The sequence below is a fragment of the Pomacea canaliculata genome, linkage group LG10 (genome assembly GCF_003073045.1).
Source record: "Pomacea canaliculata isolate SZHN2017 linkage group LG10, ASM307304v1, whole genome shotgun sequence".
In the NCBI taxonomy this organism is placed as follows: domain Eukaryota; kingdom Metazoa; phylum Mollusca; class Gastropoda; order Architaenioglossa; family Ampullariidae; genus Pomacea; species Pomacea canaliculata.
Window position 1 is genome coordinate 13,667,421 of NC_037599.1, and position 16,373 is coordinate 13,683,793.

Sequence of the window (16,373 nt, forward strand, 5' to 3'; positions counted from 1 at the left end):
AAGAGATTATCTCTTTTATCAACTTGCTTTCACCAAACAAAACAAAGAACGTAAATAAGTCAATTACAAAATAATTTCTTCTGTTTAGCAAAATATAACAGAATATAAATGTAATATTGCACCAAGGCGACAGTGCTGTAATTGAAGCTCATGTAAAGTCGGACGAAAATTTAGTTTACTCTTTGTTAACTTTTTGTCTCGAGATACATATCATGGAAATTTCATTCCGAATGTTCAATACCTGGACCAATAAATCATCATAAAATGTTTACATAAGAACAGTACTGGTTTTCATTACTGATTTTAAAATGTATTTTGGCCTCACATACAAATATGTCTTTCCACATGTCCACATGAAGCAAGTAAACACAGAGCAAGGAAACCTTGGACTAATTGTGTAGTTGGCGCTCGAGGCCCAACTTTGGTCTCCATCCACTGACAAACATGCAGATTTTCTTAAAGTCGATGTCTCTCAGCCCCGGGACAGCATCTCTGAGTTCTGTTTCATTGAGAGACACCAGCAGCTTCCCGTCGATCTTCTCTTGCTTGAGCTGATCCAGGGTCTGCGGCTTGAGACCCAGACCTTGCAAGGCCTCCATCAGGTCCGGCACCGACATGTTGGACAACGAGTGGTCTGTCATTGTACTGGTAGCATGTGACCCAACACTGTCCATCTGAAACCCCGAGTCTGAGGCCCCGTCTGTCTGGTGAACTAAAGTGGAAAACGTGGCCCCCAGGGGCAAATCGTCCACCACACTAGAGGATGCTTCTGAAGACTCCAACGAAGAAGACTCGTCAGTGCATGGATGTAGGTAAGAATCCGGGTTCTTACAAGGTTTTGGAGGTAAAGAGGGTCCTGCACCAAAGTCTGGGTCTTTGAAAAGATCCTCTGATGTCACTTCTTCATTCAGCGGATTACGAAACCGTATGGAACCGTCCCGCACATGGATCTGTTTGTTCCGGTCGTCATAAAATTCACTCGCATGTTCCAGCTTCACTATGTTCTGAAGATTCACGTAGATGGATTCATCAGCATTAGTGAGAACAAAATGCTGCTCAGGATCAAAGTCGCTGTACAGGCCAGGGGAGAGGGCAAGGTCGGGGTCAACCAAGCAGGAGGCGGATGCCTCGGAGTCGCGACCTTCGTAGAAAGTGAAACTCGTTTTCCTCACCATGCGGTCGTCAAGCTTCCTGCTGACAACGGGCGACAAGTGCGAGGTGTAGTCTGCTGTGTCGGAAGTGGAGGACACAGACCCGGGCCTCTCTCTCCTGCTAGAATATTCCTCCGATTCTGGAGAGAAAATGAGTGGCTGTGAGCTGCACTTCTTAGGGGGAGGTGGAAGGGGAGGTAATTTTGATAGTGATAAGGTGGATGGTGGTTGAGGTGGTCTACATTCACTTTTGGGTTCTGTTGGTGGCGACATCATTTCGTAGGGACTTTCTGAGTTCTTCGCTGCCTTTGGGGAGACTACTTTTGTAGTCTTATTGTCCCTGTTCACCACGGGAAACATCAAATAATTGTCAGCAAAAGTGAAACTGGACAACCTCTTGACGGCGGTGTCAGACACCCTCAAAAGTCTTGAATCCTGAATCCCATCGTCAGGCGGCACCTGCTCCTGTCCATTCCAGACCTGATGGTACACGGAGTCGTTTGTCGAGCATTTACGAGGTTTGGGAGGTGTTGGAGGGGGCGCGCGACCTTCTGTCTTTGGGAGGTCGTGCAGCGGGGTGACCTCAGACCGATCCCTTGCATTGTCCTCCATGGTCATGTAGTGACCACCAGAGGAAGATTCCTCTGGTGTTTGAGGGAGAGGTCTTGTGGACATCAGCAGGTGCGGCACTGACAGCGATTTCTGGACTAGTGGTAAGACTTCCTTTTCATCTGGCAAATAAAATGTCTTGTCTTTGCGCAGAACTGTGGGCGAGTTAGAAGCAACTGTCGTCGTGAGCGAACTGTCATTGTCGACGGGAGGAGATTTTGAGGTCTTGGAAGTCGACTCGGGAGGATCGAACAGCGGCTGTTCATCCACGATGCTTGGCCGGCCACGTGAGGACTGACTTTGTCTGGGCGACAGATGCGCAGGAAGCGACTCACTACTCGACACCTTCATTTGTGACAGCTGTTCCCTAGGGGCGTCTCCCTCGGCAACGTCCCTGTCGTTGTTCTCCACGTAGTAAGCAACTTTCATGTTGCGCATGTAGGTGCTGGCTTTCTCGTGACACAGTCTGGCGGCACTTCTATAGGCTTGCGACCCCACCACCTCCCTGGTGTTCTCCGCCAGGAAGAACCTCAGATCCGTGTCGATGGGAACGTCCACGAAGATGTTCTTCACGTTGAACATGGTGCACGCAATCACCGACGTCTCCATGTAGGAATCCTGCAGCAGGAGGGTTCCCGTGAAAGAACAAGGAGTTGGGGGCACTCGCCCATAAATGAGTTTCACGATGCAAGGGAAGCGAGAACGTGCGATGATGTCTGGCATCCGCAGGATCGGGATCTTGGGCATGCCCTGCCCCTCCATGGTCAGCACATAGAAGACGCCCCGCTTTTCCACCGGGAGGTACACGTCACGGTCGTTCTCGTCCGTGCACAGGAGGAACTTTTCCTCCTTCTTCACTGTCTTCTTGCCCCGGAACGGTCCCGACTTGACCTGCACGTGCGAAGCGGAGGCATAGATAAGTGGAAAGGCAAAAAGAGGAGCAGTGGAAAGTGGAGGAACTACAATAGTGACATCGTTAAAGAAACGGTGAACAGCTTCAATGCTAAATGTGTGCCACATGCTATCTGTGAAGACTTTGCCAGGTGAATGCAGGGAACTAAAACTGTCTACATGACAGAAAATCCGGCGCATGCGCGGCCACCAAGCAACACCTGTGTGAGGAGTGTCCTACCTTGACAGTTGTTTCGGCAGCGTACAAAGTTCCCATCTTCAGGACATCCCCCGGGTACAGAGTCCGGGGCAAGGGTTTGCAAGCCCCTCCATTAGACGTGTCAATGTAGAAAGCACCGATTGGCTGATTTCCACCAATGAGAAACGTCTGACACTTTGACAAGGCCAGCTGCGCCACCTGACGGAAGTGAGGGACGACCTTTTCTCTGGTGACAGTGTCTGGTAACCCCAGCACTGCAAACCATCCTGAAAGTGAGATCATGGGTCTGCCATTAAATTATTGTGTGTAAATGTATCGTACAGTAATGCTAGACAACAAATAAGTACTTCTGTAGCAAATAGTAAATGTGATAATATTTCGTGATAAACCATCAAACCCAAGATGATCATCCCAAGAGGGGCGGACTTTTATCTCCCAACCCGCTCAGAAGCATTATTAAATTTTTAAAATATGCTGACTAAAAGCAGTTTAAAAAAGGGTTGCATATTTTAGTCCGAAATTAAAATAGTTATTTATAAAACCCTGGAAAAATGCGACAGGCTTCCAAAAGTCAAAGTAAATCAGTGCCCGAAAGTCGAGATAAACCCACAGACAGCGATTCACAATACTCAGGCCGATCCCTGTAAGTGAAAGCAAGTGAAATAAGTGAAACATTGCGGAAGACTTACAACCTCGCCCTTCCCCCACCCGGGATTCCCACAGACACGTGACCTGATAACGCTATCGCCATCGTTACGTCAGCAGATATACCCGACATAGCACTACCCTCCCACTTGACACAGGTTGGTGTTCCGGGTATTTGACAACAGTGCCGAGATATATGATAGACAGCTGTTGCAGCTGTTGCAGCTGCCTATTATGATAGACAAGTTACAGCTGTGTTCAGTTCAGTTGTTTATCCTTCCGTCCCTCGTATGCTGTCCGTGTCTCGTTCTTGTTTCCAGTGCTGAGCACGCGCTGTACACGTCTGTCATTGTTACCGCCAGCATCACTCACACGACAATCCTCTCACAGACTTCAGTAGGACACGTACACACTGTAGGAATGTTGACAAACAATCATCTACCAGAATATCTCATCTGTCGTTCATCAGCTGCTCTCTTGTCGGGTCGCGCTGTCCTGGCGGCCAGACGACGATGTCACGTAGCACGCCGTGAGTCACGAGACTCTTACTACGCATGACAGTGACGTCACGAGATGTCAGCGAGGTTATTTCGCTGTAATGTGTTTGTTTACGCGTGGGGTCGGCGCCTAACAACTTCCACATCACCATTTTTAGCTTCAGCCCGTATATTTTTAGCTTTTCAACGTTGTAGAACCTCCCAGGGACATCTACACCGGAAGGACGTCAAGTTCAATAACAGGAAACGTGGATTAATACTTACATCTTTGTATATATATATTGTACAAATTATATTACATAATGAGTGTGCGTCTAATGATTACAAATATGCAAAGTAGATATAAAGAAGCCTAGGTCAGGGTGCATACAATGACGAGGAAGCAATTGCGTCAGTCAAACGTCACCTCACAGACACACCGTCACCACGAAGATGTCGTCATTGTCCCAGCACGTGATAGATGCACAAGTTGAGTTTATCGAGAGTAGCTCGAGGGTGTGTAGGGCGTTAACCTCGTGGTTCCCGTCACGTGCCTCCTCTCTCATTAACACGCCCTAATGAACATTGTCAAAAGGAAAGATGAAGAGTTTCACAGGCTCTTATCTCATCTCATCGACGATTCTCGGAAGTGATACAGATGACTGTCAGCTTACAACAGTGAGACCTGTCGCTTGTTGGCCGACAGCCGTCCTCGAGACTCGAATGTCATTTCCGCGGCAGCTAGTCTGTCTGCATTTTCTTGATGCCGACAAATGGAGGCAAAATTAGTAGTTCGTGATTCATTTACCAGGGAAATGGATATTCAAGTGGTTAGAGCTACTGCAAGCAAACCCAAGAGTGCACACTAGCAGGTTTGATATTCGTATGACGCAGCGGATTTTTTCTAGCTGACTCATACTGGGTACCTGGTCTGCCTGTCACGTGCGTATCTTAGAAACGACAAGCCACTTGAAGTTGGAACCACTAAGCCATGGGACCACTACCTCACCTTGCCTTCAATCCTTAAGTATATTGGATATTGGCCAACATAAACAAAGAATCTTTGCATGTGAATTGTGAAATGAATCTGGACTTGAAGCTTTCAACCAGCACAGAAAGCTTTAGACTGAAGTAAATAAATTCACAGAAACAACAGATGGAGCAGCCTGGGCAGAACAACCTCCAACTCACCTTTGTAGTCCTCCGGAATGAGGAGACGGCCCTCGGCTTGTCGTCGGACGACGACGCCATCACACTGTTCGTAGAAGATGCTGGCGGCAACCACCTTCCTCACCGTGCGGCGCATGTGCAGCAGCAGCGGCTGCGCGAAGTTGAAGTTGATGGTCTCCATGAAGGGCAACGTCTGCTGGTCGCACATCACCACCAACGGCAGGTTGTTGTGCCTCATCAAGGGAGCCAGTCGTTCCGACCGCTCCCCCCACTGAATGGAGGGTCTGGGCACGGACAGCAGGCTGGTCTCTGCCTCTGGAGCTGAATCCCCTCTCTCAAGAGACCGCTGTTTGGTTTTCATCTTCACGTGCATACTGGACACTTGACAATGTGTGAAAAGCAATGAACTTTCACAGTTTTGCTGAGCAGATACCGAACATTATTCACAGTAACACTTTACGAAGCTTTAGTTGTCCTCACATAAGGTGTCTGGACTGGAACAGAACAAACTTCAGCCCTTGCCTTCTTGGGGTGAGGTAGCACTGATGATCTAAGGGTACCCGGGACGGTTGTCCATCGTTGTAAGTCCACTCTCCACCAGACCTGCAATACAATAAACTGGTCAAGTCAGGTGGACGAGGATCTCATGTTATGGACAGTATTAAGGACAAAACAGAAAGAGACATAAGTTTTAAGTTGAACACTTTTCTGAAATCGAACATTTATTAGAAGGACATCCAACAAAAATCTGTTTGAGATGAAGCACTCCGTGTATCCAGAAGCCAATGAGCATTTTTAGGTCAACAATTATTTATTCCAGGAAACTGGTAAACATTTGCTTGATATCACGGAGAAAAGTTTTAAAGCATTGTGCACATCAGAATACGGAAAAGGTTTTAAGAAAGTAACAGTAGCATGGTAAACAATCACTGTGATCACCAACTTTACAACCAACACACCCCTACCCCCTATATTTGCTTCTCCTTTTTTCAGATTCAGATTCTAACCGTTCGTTGATCAGACCACAACAGATGAGTAGAATATCACCAATAAGCAGAACACTTTCAATGATATAGAGAAGTAGACTATTTGGATCCTGGGTGGACATCAAAAGTCAGGATCAACTGACAATTGCTGTCAGAAGGACAACGGTCATCACACCGTGGGGAGACAACACTCAATTTTGCCCCAACGGTCATCAACTGACGCCAGCGAGGACTAGGGTGATGCACAGATTGTTGCCGATGTTGCAGACTCTCGATAACGAACACACACACACATACACATACAATGACAGTGAACACAAGTACACAGTGTGTATGAACAAGTGATGCAGTGTGTACCTCGCTACCAGTTATGGTGACGTGGCCATGGCAGGCGTGAGTAGTCAGTAGTCAGTAGTCAGCAGCTGGTAAATGTCCGGAACAACCGGATGCAAATTATTTATAACATCTTGAAACAATCACATAATAAGAGCAGCCATTCATACTATACAAATACTGTTTGACATTTTCGTGATGTAATAAAAATACTGATTTTAAAATAAAGAAGAATTTCATTCAAGTTTTGAATTTGAGAATATCATCAACAAATAACTTCAATAAGTGGAGAAAGAAGAGATATCAGGAAGTAACTCTAATAAGAAGAGAACATTGTGAAAGCACTGGTTTTATCCTAAGCGTTGATTCTTTGGTTTCCCCCAAACCATCCTTACGTGGGACGAGGTTATAATAAAATTATTATTATTGCTCACCCATTCATGTCATCTGTGTAAAGGCAACTTTTCCTCTCAAGTGAGTTTGTTGGTAGTCTCGGATGTCGTGGTCGCACTGTCAGGAGTGAGAGAAAGAAAGAGAAGGGCGGGTGTGTGTATGTGTGTGTGAGCATCACTGTGTTAGGAAGTCAAGGTTCACTGCACTCAGGGTACCAGTGGCGGGTACCTGGCCTCTAAACGATTGACTTGTTTTCTCGTTTACATTATCGTGACAGCTTATTGGCGTGGGTGGGTTGAGATATTCTAAGCCAAATATCTTATTTTGGAGACTTTTTTTCCTTGTAGAAAAAAGATAAACTGATGGAATTTCACAACTGACATAAAATCCACGAGAATGACGTCTGTGTAGTCAAGGAGAAAGTTTTGTCTAAAGTTTTAATTCTAAATTCAGGAGTGAATGTAAGTGATTGTAGGTGTTTGCAGGACAAGAAGACCACTGACGATCTTCAGTCTACACTTGCATCATTTTTATTGAGAAATTCGGTTCAGTAATTAACCATGCCATTGGTCTGTGAAATACACAGACAGAATAAACATTAAATTACCGTGGTGGGGTCAAGGCCATGGATGACAACACCATCGAAAACAGCATCAACCTTTAGCAACAACATCCTCTGTGAGGAACAGCAACAGTCAGATAACACCGAGAGAAATGCTGAACAAACTTCCGACAAAAACCTGGAAAGATCGCTTCTAGTTGTTTGGACTGGTGAGCCTTGTGCGCAGATGTAAACCCCAGGGTTCACCCAGGTAAACATTGAGTATATCAGGACAATGCCAACCCCGACCCCAATTCCGTTGCTCTCCGAACACTATTCTGTTGGCCACATGGAGCCGCCATACTCGTCACACCTGACCACACAAGGCCGCGACAACATTCAGGTACGGTGAAGGCCTTCGAACTGTTCGTGCGAATTAGAATGTGTAAATAATGGGTACAAATGGGTGAAATGGGTACAAATGGGTACAAATGGGTACAAATAGGTAAATAAAATATAGTCAAGGACAGGTTACTGTTAACGCAGGCCTGAGAGCTGCTACTACTCGGGATGTTTATTAAAGAACGAGCATGAGCAGTGCTCTCGGCGCTCTACTGATGAGAAAAGATGCAAATATGAATAACTTTATAAGTTATAAATAAATCGCAATACACTGGTCATGTACAGTGAACACAATAAGGATACTTATAAACTTGTACACATAACTCGTATGCAAGCGTACACGCACACACACTTACAAACACCTTCTCGTTCACACAGAAGGACACATTTTTTCTCCCTCCTTCACACACACTCTCTCTCTACCACACAGAGAGAGAAACAACAGAACACACAGTGCACTGAGCTCAGCATGTGGACATCTTTATCACAGAAACAAGCTGAAGCCAACTAGAAGACTGACCTGTCACAGGAATCCATTATTTCAACATCTGTGGTGCTGGAGATGACTACAACAATCAGCTGGACCATCGGACTGTAGATGGAGCCACCACCACAACCCTGGCACTAGTGAGGACAGTGGGGAAACGGTTGTATATGCCACGCAATTGTCAGTGCATCATGTCAGCCAAACCTCCGACAAGCCCGTACATTATTTGGCAACCGTATGACAGGGGTCAGAGGTCAGCTCATAAATAACGGCGCTGTCGTGTTTGTGTGTGTGTGAGAGAGAGAGATAAAACACTTCATCAGTTCTCTGCCTGTTTTACAAAGAAATGGTTTGATAAACTGGCAAGAACGAGGAATATGGATGTGAACTACATCTACTAAGTATAGCATAGGGAGCGAATACACATCCTAAACAAATTATCCTTCAAGAACATTCCTAACTGCGGAGTAGTGTGTGTGCGCGTGCCTTCGTGTTCAAGTTGTGACTCAATGCAGAACTAATTTTTTTCTGGATGATTTACAGCGCATTGAGCTCGCCTTCACACTGGGAAATATCCATTCTATTACTGTTGTTATTATTTACAGCCCGAGATTGTCAGTTCAGTATGTGATCATTGGGACTGCAAGATTGAAGTTGGAGTTGTCGTATGAGACATGAAGAGTCAGTCTCGCCTCTGCTCCATTGCCAATCATTTTCGCCTTTAAATAGGTACCATCACACCGATTTAGGTTTTTCAGTGAGTGTTTTGTTATTTTCACATGAAAGTACACTAAAATATAAGAAAAGAAAAACAAAACCTGACAAATCTGTGTTAGTTCTGGAGACATTGCTGTTTAAAGTTTGTGATTTGTGTCAGAGCTTTACTAGTTAGTGTGAACCCTGTGTACAACTCTCACATGTAGCATCTGGAGACCTTAGGAGTCCCCGAGGACTTCGTATGAGGAGTTACTTACCAGCACTGACCTTCTACTCAAGTGACAGAAAGAGTAATGAGCAAAAAGACCTACATTATGTCCCCAACTTACGGACAAGTTCCGTTCCAGGCTGTTTGTATTTATATTTGTCAGTCGGGACTGAGACGGACGTGTTGTGATTACAGTGCGGTTCGTGTTCAACCAGCTCTACTTTCGGACTATCAGTGTATTTGACATGTTTGAATTCTTATTGAGGGGGAAAAAGTCTTCTGAAAACAGCCGGAAAATCACGAAGTATTTTTGGAAAGCGCACAGTAGAATCAGTTTGTGTGGGGAGTGAGAGAGTGAGTTAGAGAGAGTGTGAGAGAGAAAGTGAGACAGAGAGAGAGAGAGCGAGAGAGAGCGAGAGAGAGAGAGCGAGTGAGAGCGAGAGAGAGAGAGCGAGAGTGAGTGAGTGAGAGAGTGAGACAGAGAGACAGAGAGCCATTGTTCAGGACATGCGTACTCACGCTCTCTCCTGCTGCCGCCACTCGACGGACCTGCCAACTATCTACAGTCTACACAAACTATTTTGAGCTTGTGGAGAACTTTTTCTGTATGTACCAAAGTTCGTAACTCGAAAATTCGTAAGTAGTGAACTAACTCTACAGGAAAATACACATCGAAATAAAAAAAAAACAAAAACAAAAAAAACTAGTTTTGCGTGTGATTATTTTGCACAAAGATTTCAAGTTCTCAAATACTAATTTATAAATACACCAAAAACATTTTAATTTCAAATTATCCATTATATAGCTGTGTCCTATTGTTTATAAACTTGTAAGGTCTTTTTGTGACATGTGCAGCTTCAAATATTACAAAATCAGCAATTTTTCAGGCGGAAGAAGGAAGTTTTAAAGACATTTAAACAGCTATCATTTCTAATCCACTGGACAAATAGGTCCAAAATGTAAAACATTGATAAAAAACGCACACTATCTTTTAATCTACATTAACAGTGTTAATTAATTTCACTTAAAAGGTCTTTGCTGATTTAATTCAGTATGTACACATCAATATCCACATGAAAGCTTGTGAACGCGAGCACCAAGACCGACACAAGCATCCAAACTCGGACAGTAGCCACCTCGCAACTTTTCGTGTCGGGTACCATTTACCCTCGCAACATAGCATTGTTCAAAGCATTTCCATTTTGTCTAGAAACAGTTTAACGAGGGAGAAGAAAATCATTGACTTGCCTCTAAAGTTTGATCGTCGTTAGGGACATTCGCCATTTTGAAATCGGAAACGGAGATGGGTTAGTCTGTGTCAACAAGTGGGCGACTTTGGGGACACAACAAAGAGGCACGACACATGTAGGTGTGTGGTGTAGACAGCTCAAAGAGAACATGATGTAGACACAGACACACAGCTTTAGTGCCTGACACCATTTTCACTTCCCTCTTGGTCTGGGTGTTGATTGGTGAACTCTGACTGGTTGTGACGGCCACACACACATAGACTACTGAAAAATTATTTCTTGAAAGATTAAAATTGTGTTCTATGTAAGATTACATTTGAAAGTGTAACATGTTCATGCACTACAGCATGCTACACAGCGTTGTGAAAACATCGTGAAATGTTATGAGGCAGTTGATATAACATGACATAACACATGGCGTCTCCTGCAAGGCGTGATGTCACGTGGAGCAAGGCGGTTATACAACGTGACGTGCGGTCATTGTTCCATAGAAAGTAAGAAATGCAAAGGATGTGATGTCACACTATGTACATACTACATGACGTATCGCACAACGTATTTCACTGAATGTAAAGTCTTATCAACGTGTCATCAACGTGGCGCCGATGACAGCCGGGTCACGACCCGCGTTTCCAGGGCCCGGAGAACAAGGTCTCAACATGTCAGTTTGTTATCGACAAGTGAAACTCAGAAACAAAAGATTCCTTCAGGCGTTTTATTTTCATTTCCCGTTACTTTGGTTTCTGTCGCGACCTTTGACACTACAGAAGTCCCGCTGTCTGTCAACGGAAGTCACTGTTACCTTCATGTAAGGGTAGCTGTACTAGTGAGCATGAGTACACTGCTAGTGAGATACATAAAATCTCTGATCTACGAACACTGCACAGACCCGTTGCTATAGCAACTGAAAAGCACCGAAGCCTGCTGTGTAAGACCCAGAATGTGAAATAACATTTCCTCGAGAATAAATACGTGAATTAACCAACCGAGCTCACATCAGTTTCTTACTGTGAAAGTTTACTCAACACCTCACACACAAAGTGAGAGACAAAGAGAGAAGAAGGCTGATTACAGAACAAGCATAGCTGGAAGGACATGACCGTGAATGTGCTACACGCACCCGAGCTATCTACCCGTAGTTATCAATGAATATAAAAGAAGCCGATCGCAGGGCGACACTTATGTTGCACTACCTGCCTCACGTGACATGTTACACTACCTGCCTCACGTGACATGTTACACTACCTACCTGCTATGGTATGTTGATTTGCTGCTCATGGCACGGCTTGCCAGGTCCTATACCCAGTGGCAACAGTCAGTATTACTACACTGGGTCGCTTTACCTCTCAGGTTAAAGAGTTTGACCTGTGCACCACTAGGGTGTCCACATACAAGTGGCTGTAAGGCCAACGAACTGTAACTGGCTCACCATGTCTAGCGCACTGTAAATGAAATGTACCGCCCAACTCTTTCCTTCCGCTGTCATCTTCCCTATTTAATTAAGGAGGCACCCTTATGAAGTGTGGGCTGGGGGTTGTGGAGGGGGGAGACTATGATCTGACTGTACAGCCTTGAGAAATATTTTGTCATATTGGTTGAACATTAACAGTTCTGAGAATGTGCTGCTAACATTATCAACATTATCAGCCCCCCTTACTGCCTTGTGCTTTATAATGCACATGTGAGAGACAGAGACACACAGGTAGATATAGATCTCTTTCAGATATCTATAAAAAAGCAGTAGATAGTGATCTGTACATGATGCCTGTAGATACACATCTGTACCAGAAACAGAGATGTAGTGAAAAGAAGTGTTCTTGGGATTCAGCACCAGATGATGCTACCGCTCACCATTTAACTTACTAATCTTTTTCTTACAATACCATCACTGGTGATACCTTCTTTTTGTGAGTATCGGGAAGCAGCATTACATGGTGAGTACAATATGTCAACTAATATATAATTACAATTTCAAATCAATTGCTTCCTTCTGTAAGGCCTCTAGTGCAGTTTATAAACTACGAAGTAGAAAACTCCGGATGTCAGCTGATCTCCTCTACTGACTAGCTTTGTCTCACAGTCAGCAAACACCAGCGACATGATGTCAAAGCATTTCCTTCTTACTGTTTGATGAGATAAGGAATACAAACTGTCAAGCTGCAGTACAAAGACATATTTCAACACAGAGAGACACACACGTGACATGTCACGCCCCCTGTGCTTGACTCTCGTGATAAACGTGTGAGGCCACAACTGCACGGTACACTGGGTGCAACTTTCTCCACTTCACATCTGTACATTTGTGTATCTATACATCTGTACATCTGTACAGCCATACAGATCCGCCAAACATCATAACCCACACTCAATACTTATCCAACCTTCTACTGAAACTCCATTTTATATCTATCAGTCCTTGTGTATTGTTTTTCTAAAGCAGACAACAAATCAAGATAAAACGTATTTAGTTTTTCTCTGAATACCAGCATGACAGGGAAAGACAGAAAGTTTCACTCACGTGCAGATCATCTGACATCACGGACGTCGACTTCTTATAACATAGACTCCGCCACAGAGATGAGTTGGTGGCAGCGTGTGGCTCACTGTGTCATCACAGACACTAGCGCCCTCGTGCGACAGACCGAGTCAGCGGACATCCGGCATGGAGAGTAGTCTTCAGTGTACAGCAGGGAGAGGGACCCAGTGTGTACTGACTACTTACTTACATCGCAACTCGCGGCCCGGCGGTTCCAGGCCCGCCTTCACCTCGACTTTACTTCCTGGTCCGCGACTGTGCTCAGCCTCGAGTGTCGGGCTTCTTGTACAGGTAGTATGTATACTGGTGTGTACACAGGGCAGAGGTCACTAACAGGATCCTTATCGACATGGCAATGGAATGCGAGATTAAAACGAAAATTAATCAGTTGCTGGAAGATACTAACCCATACAGATTATGTCTGTAACCATGGTTTTCAAGATGGCATGGGTAAGCAAATATTTTCAGACCGAGAATTAGAGATTTATTTTGATTCTTTACTACTCATTATCCATTTACGAATGTTGAACAAAATAAATAAATAAAATAAATAAAAATGGCAGCAAGCCATTGGGTGTCGTGCTATGTATCTAGGCTCTGACATCTTTCTCTGGAGGCGACATTTGCTGACAGGCTATGGATGGTTTTCTCCGGGTGCTCCGGCTTCATCCATCCTCTCTGTCTGTGTGTGTCTGTGTGTATGTCTCTGTGTGTGTGTGTGTGTCTGTGTGTCTGTGTGTGATATCTTCGTGCGTGTGTGTGTGTTGGTGTAGGAAGAGAAAGTCATGTTGACACGCCTGACAAGTCTGTGTTACCGTCTAGTATCACTTGCTCCTGTATGTTTGTTGTGTGGAAAGCGTTTTGACCCGGCTGTGGACCTTGGCACTACATACATACACATGATTATTATTCTTATTTTAAAATTGGACTGTTGCATCGTTTATATTTTTTTAACAGCCATGATCGTTTCCTGGCAGCAGTGTCAAAAAAAAAAAAAAAAAAAAAAATTGAGGGCTGAGTGCTGGAGCAGAACAGAGCTAAACTGTCAATGTTTACAGAAAAAGAAATTACATAAACTGGAAATGAAGTGTGTTACACAGCACGTGGGACACTCTCAACTGTGGTCATGTAACTGAAGTGTTGAACAGGAAGAACGAATCTTACTTTGTAAACATTTATTAATACAAAATTTCCTCGTAAGAAGGCATCTCTAGAATGAAGCTTATTATGACAGATGATGTACCGCCCAGTCCGCGTTAACACATTCACTGGCAAAGTATAATGTAGACATCATGACACACGGTGTCTACCATGACCTCACCGATGACCCGGTGTACCAGCCGTTGATCAGTCCCAAAATCTCGAGATGATACAGATAATAAACCTACTTTATGTCTTCCTTCTTTCCGATGTAGACCAATAGCTGCGTTTAGTCTCGAATTTCGACAAGAAGTCGGCTTGACAAGTCGACCGTGGGGTATCTGATGTACACTTGTAAGTAAACCCGCGGACTGGAGGAACACGGGTACATCATACCGCAGGAAAACTTGCATATGATTTGGTCATGCCATATATATTTAGCATAACATATATCAAAGGAATGTACACTATGAACTTGTTTCATCTTACTTCCTGACCCCGTTACAGACGCGCGTGCTCATTGTCGTGATGACGACGCTGGCGACGTGCCACGCCCACGTGGGAGAGCAAGAGGCTGTCAGGGGGGGAGGGCGAGGGGAAAAGAGACTGCCAAGTAGAAGGTGAAGATAATAAGACAACAGACGAAACGGTGGGCTGACATGAAAATGACAAATGTTACAGACATGTTAATATGTCAGGAGTGGCAACAAGACAACAACCATTAGTATTTGACCTTTGACCATCACTAACTTTTCCTTCGAGACTGCCATTAGCTTTCCTTGAGATCACCATCAGTATTTAGCCATTAATATTCCTCACGGAGGTAAACAGCATGCATACTCATATCATAGGTCATGTCAACTCGATGACACAACTTGGCCATGAACTCTAAACAATGAGGGCGAAGCCACTTTTTGAGTTTTGACACCTTTCTGTTTCTCTACAAAGACAGGACAATCTTCCGAGTCATTATGACCATTTAATTTACCCTGTGATTTCTTTACTAACACAACCACGAGTCCATGTTATAAGGCAACAGTAAAATAACAGCATACACAGATCATAACTTAATTTTAAATACAACTGTTATAAAGTTGAAATAGACGACTTATTATAGGATACATTTTTTTTTAATATTATGCCTAGTCTGCACTGAAAGAAATTTTAATGTAGAAGACTTAATAAACTTTTAATTTTTTTCGATCTTTTCATGAACTAAATCCGTTGAGTTATGGGGTGCATTGGTAAGTATCGCTTATCGCCAACACAGGGAGAGTAAGTGTTATAGTACAAATGATCGTCCTGTGTACAATGTGTACAACAGCTCTCCACACTCTCATCCTGTGTACAATGTGTACAACACCTCTCCACACTCTCATCCTGTGTACAATCTGTACAGTACCTCTCCACACTCTCATCATGAAGCACAACTCTCAGTCTTGACCTTAGTGGTCAGCTTTACCTGCCGTGTCAAACATAATACACAAAATACTGATATTCACAAGAGAACAATGTACCTGCCACTGTCGACGTCCAGGTGTATCCGAGCCTGAAGAAGGTGGCGGCGAGGCGAGGTCTTGTCATCGACATTCAAAGGGCCGCGGGGCTCGGTGACCTTGGCACACGAACCCACTTTTGGGTCCCAGCACGACTGTCAACGGACGGGGGGAACGAATCCGAACATTCCTCTTGTCAGCAAGTTCTGCGCTCCACAAAGTGAGCCACATGGGTACCGCGGTATGGAGGGTACTGACACAACCTCACGATACTTACACAAACGTCACAGTATGGTGGGTAGCCTCACGACACTCCCGTTAACGTCACAGTATTGCAAGTACCGACACAGCCTCGCGAACCCTCCCGTAAACGTCACAATATGGTGGGCACTGACAGCCTCACGAGATTCTCGTAAACGTCACAGTATTCCGGGTAGCCTCACGACACTCCCACAAGACTGTGTACGTCACAGAAGGCGAAGTCGAGCAGCTTGTGGCCCTGTGCGCGCCGCTTGACGACTGTCGCTTGACATCACGCGGTGTCACCCGCTAGTGTCGTTTATGGTGCAGGGCGCGGGTGTGCTGCACTGGGAGGAGGGAGTCAGGTGGGTGGTGTCACTGGTGTGACCTCCGTACACTGGAATGTCGAGCCTGTCAGCACTTGTCGGGATCTCGGAAAATCAAACGCTGCACGGCGAACCGTCACCCCCTATCCCCCATCT

General features: G+C 44.8%; 1 protein-coding gene across 4 annotated transcripts; it reads right to left on the bottom strand.

The window, feature by feature from the left end:
• Window positions 1-55: 55 nt before the first annotated feature.
• On the bottom strand, window positions 56-16,180 carry LOC112573465. 4 transcript variants are annotated; one of them, XM_025253864.1, is made up of 4 exons: window positions 15,673-16,180; window positions 5,184-5,765; window positions 2,893-3,137; window positions 56-2,651 (listed from the first exon to the last, which is right to left on the bottom strand). In XM_025253864.1, exons 2-4 carry the CDS (start codon window positions 5,533-5,535, stop codon window positions 390-392), a joined length of 2,859 nt encoding a protein of 952 aa, XP_025109649.1. In that variant the 5' UTR covers window positions 5,536-5,765; window positions 15,673-16,180; the 3' UTR covers window positions 56-389. The 4 variants fall into 4 exon arrangements, with proteins under 4 accessions (XP_025109649.1, XP_025109648.1, XP_025109650.1 ...); XM_025253863.1 differs by lacking the exon at window positions 15,673-16,180 and adding an exon at window positions 12,998-13,523; XM_025253865.1 differs by lacking the exon at window positions 15,673-16,180 and adding an exon at window positions 8,338-8,441.
• Window positions 16,181-16,373: the final 193 nt, after the last annotated feature.

Excerpts from the sequence above, each read along its gene's own strand:
- LOC112573465 (XM_025253864.1), bottom strand. The coding sequence starts at position 5,535 with ATGCACGTGAAGATGAAAACCAAACAGCGGTCTCTTGAGAGAGGGGAT. Across the intron at positions 3,138-5,183 it reads CATTCCGGAGGACTACAAAG|GATGGTTTGCAGTGCTGGGG; the intron begins GTGAGTTGGAGG and ends TCTCACTTTCAG. Across the intron at positions 2,652-2,892 it reads CTGCCGAAACAACTGTCAAG|GTCAAGTCGGGACCGTTCCG; the intron begins GTAGGACACTCC and ends TCGCACGTGCAG.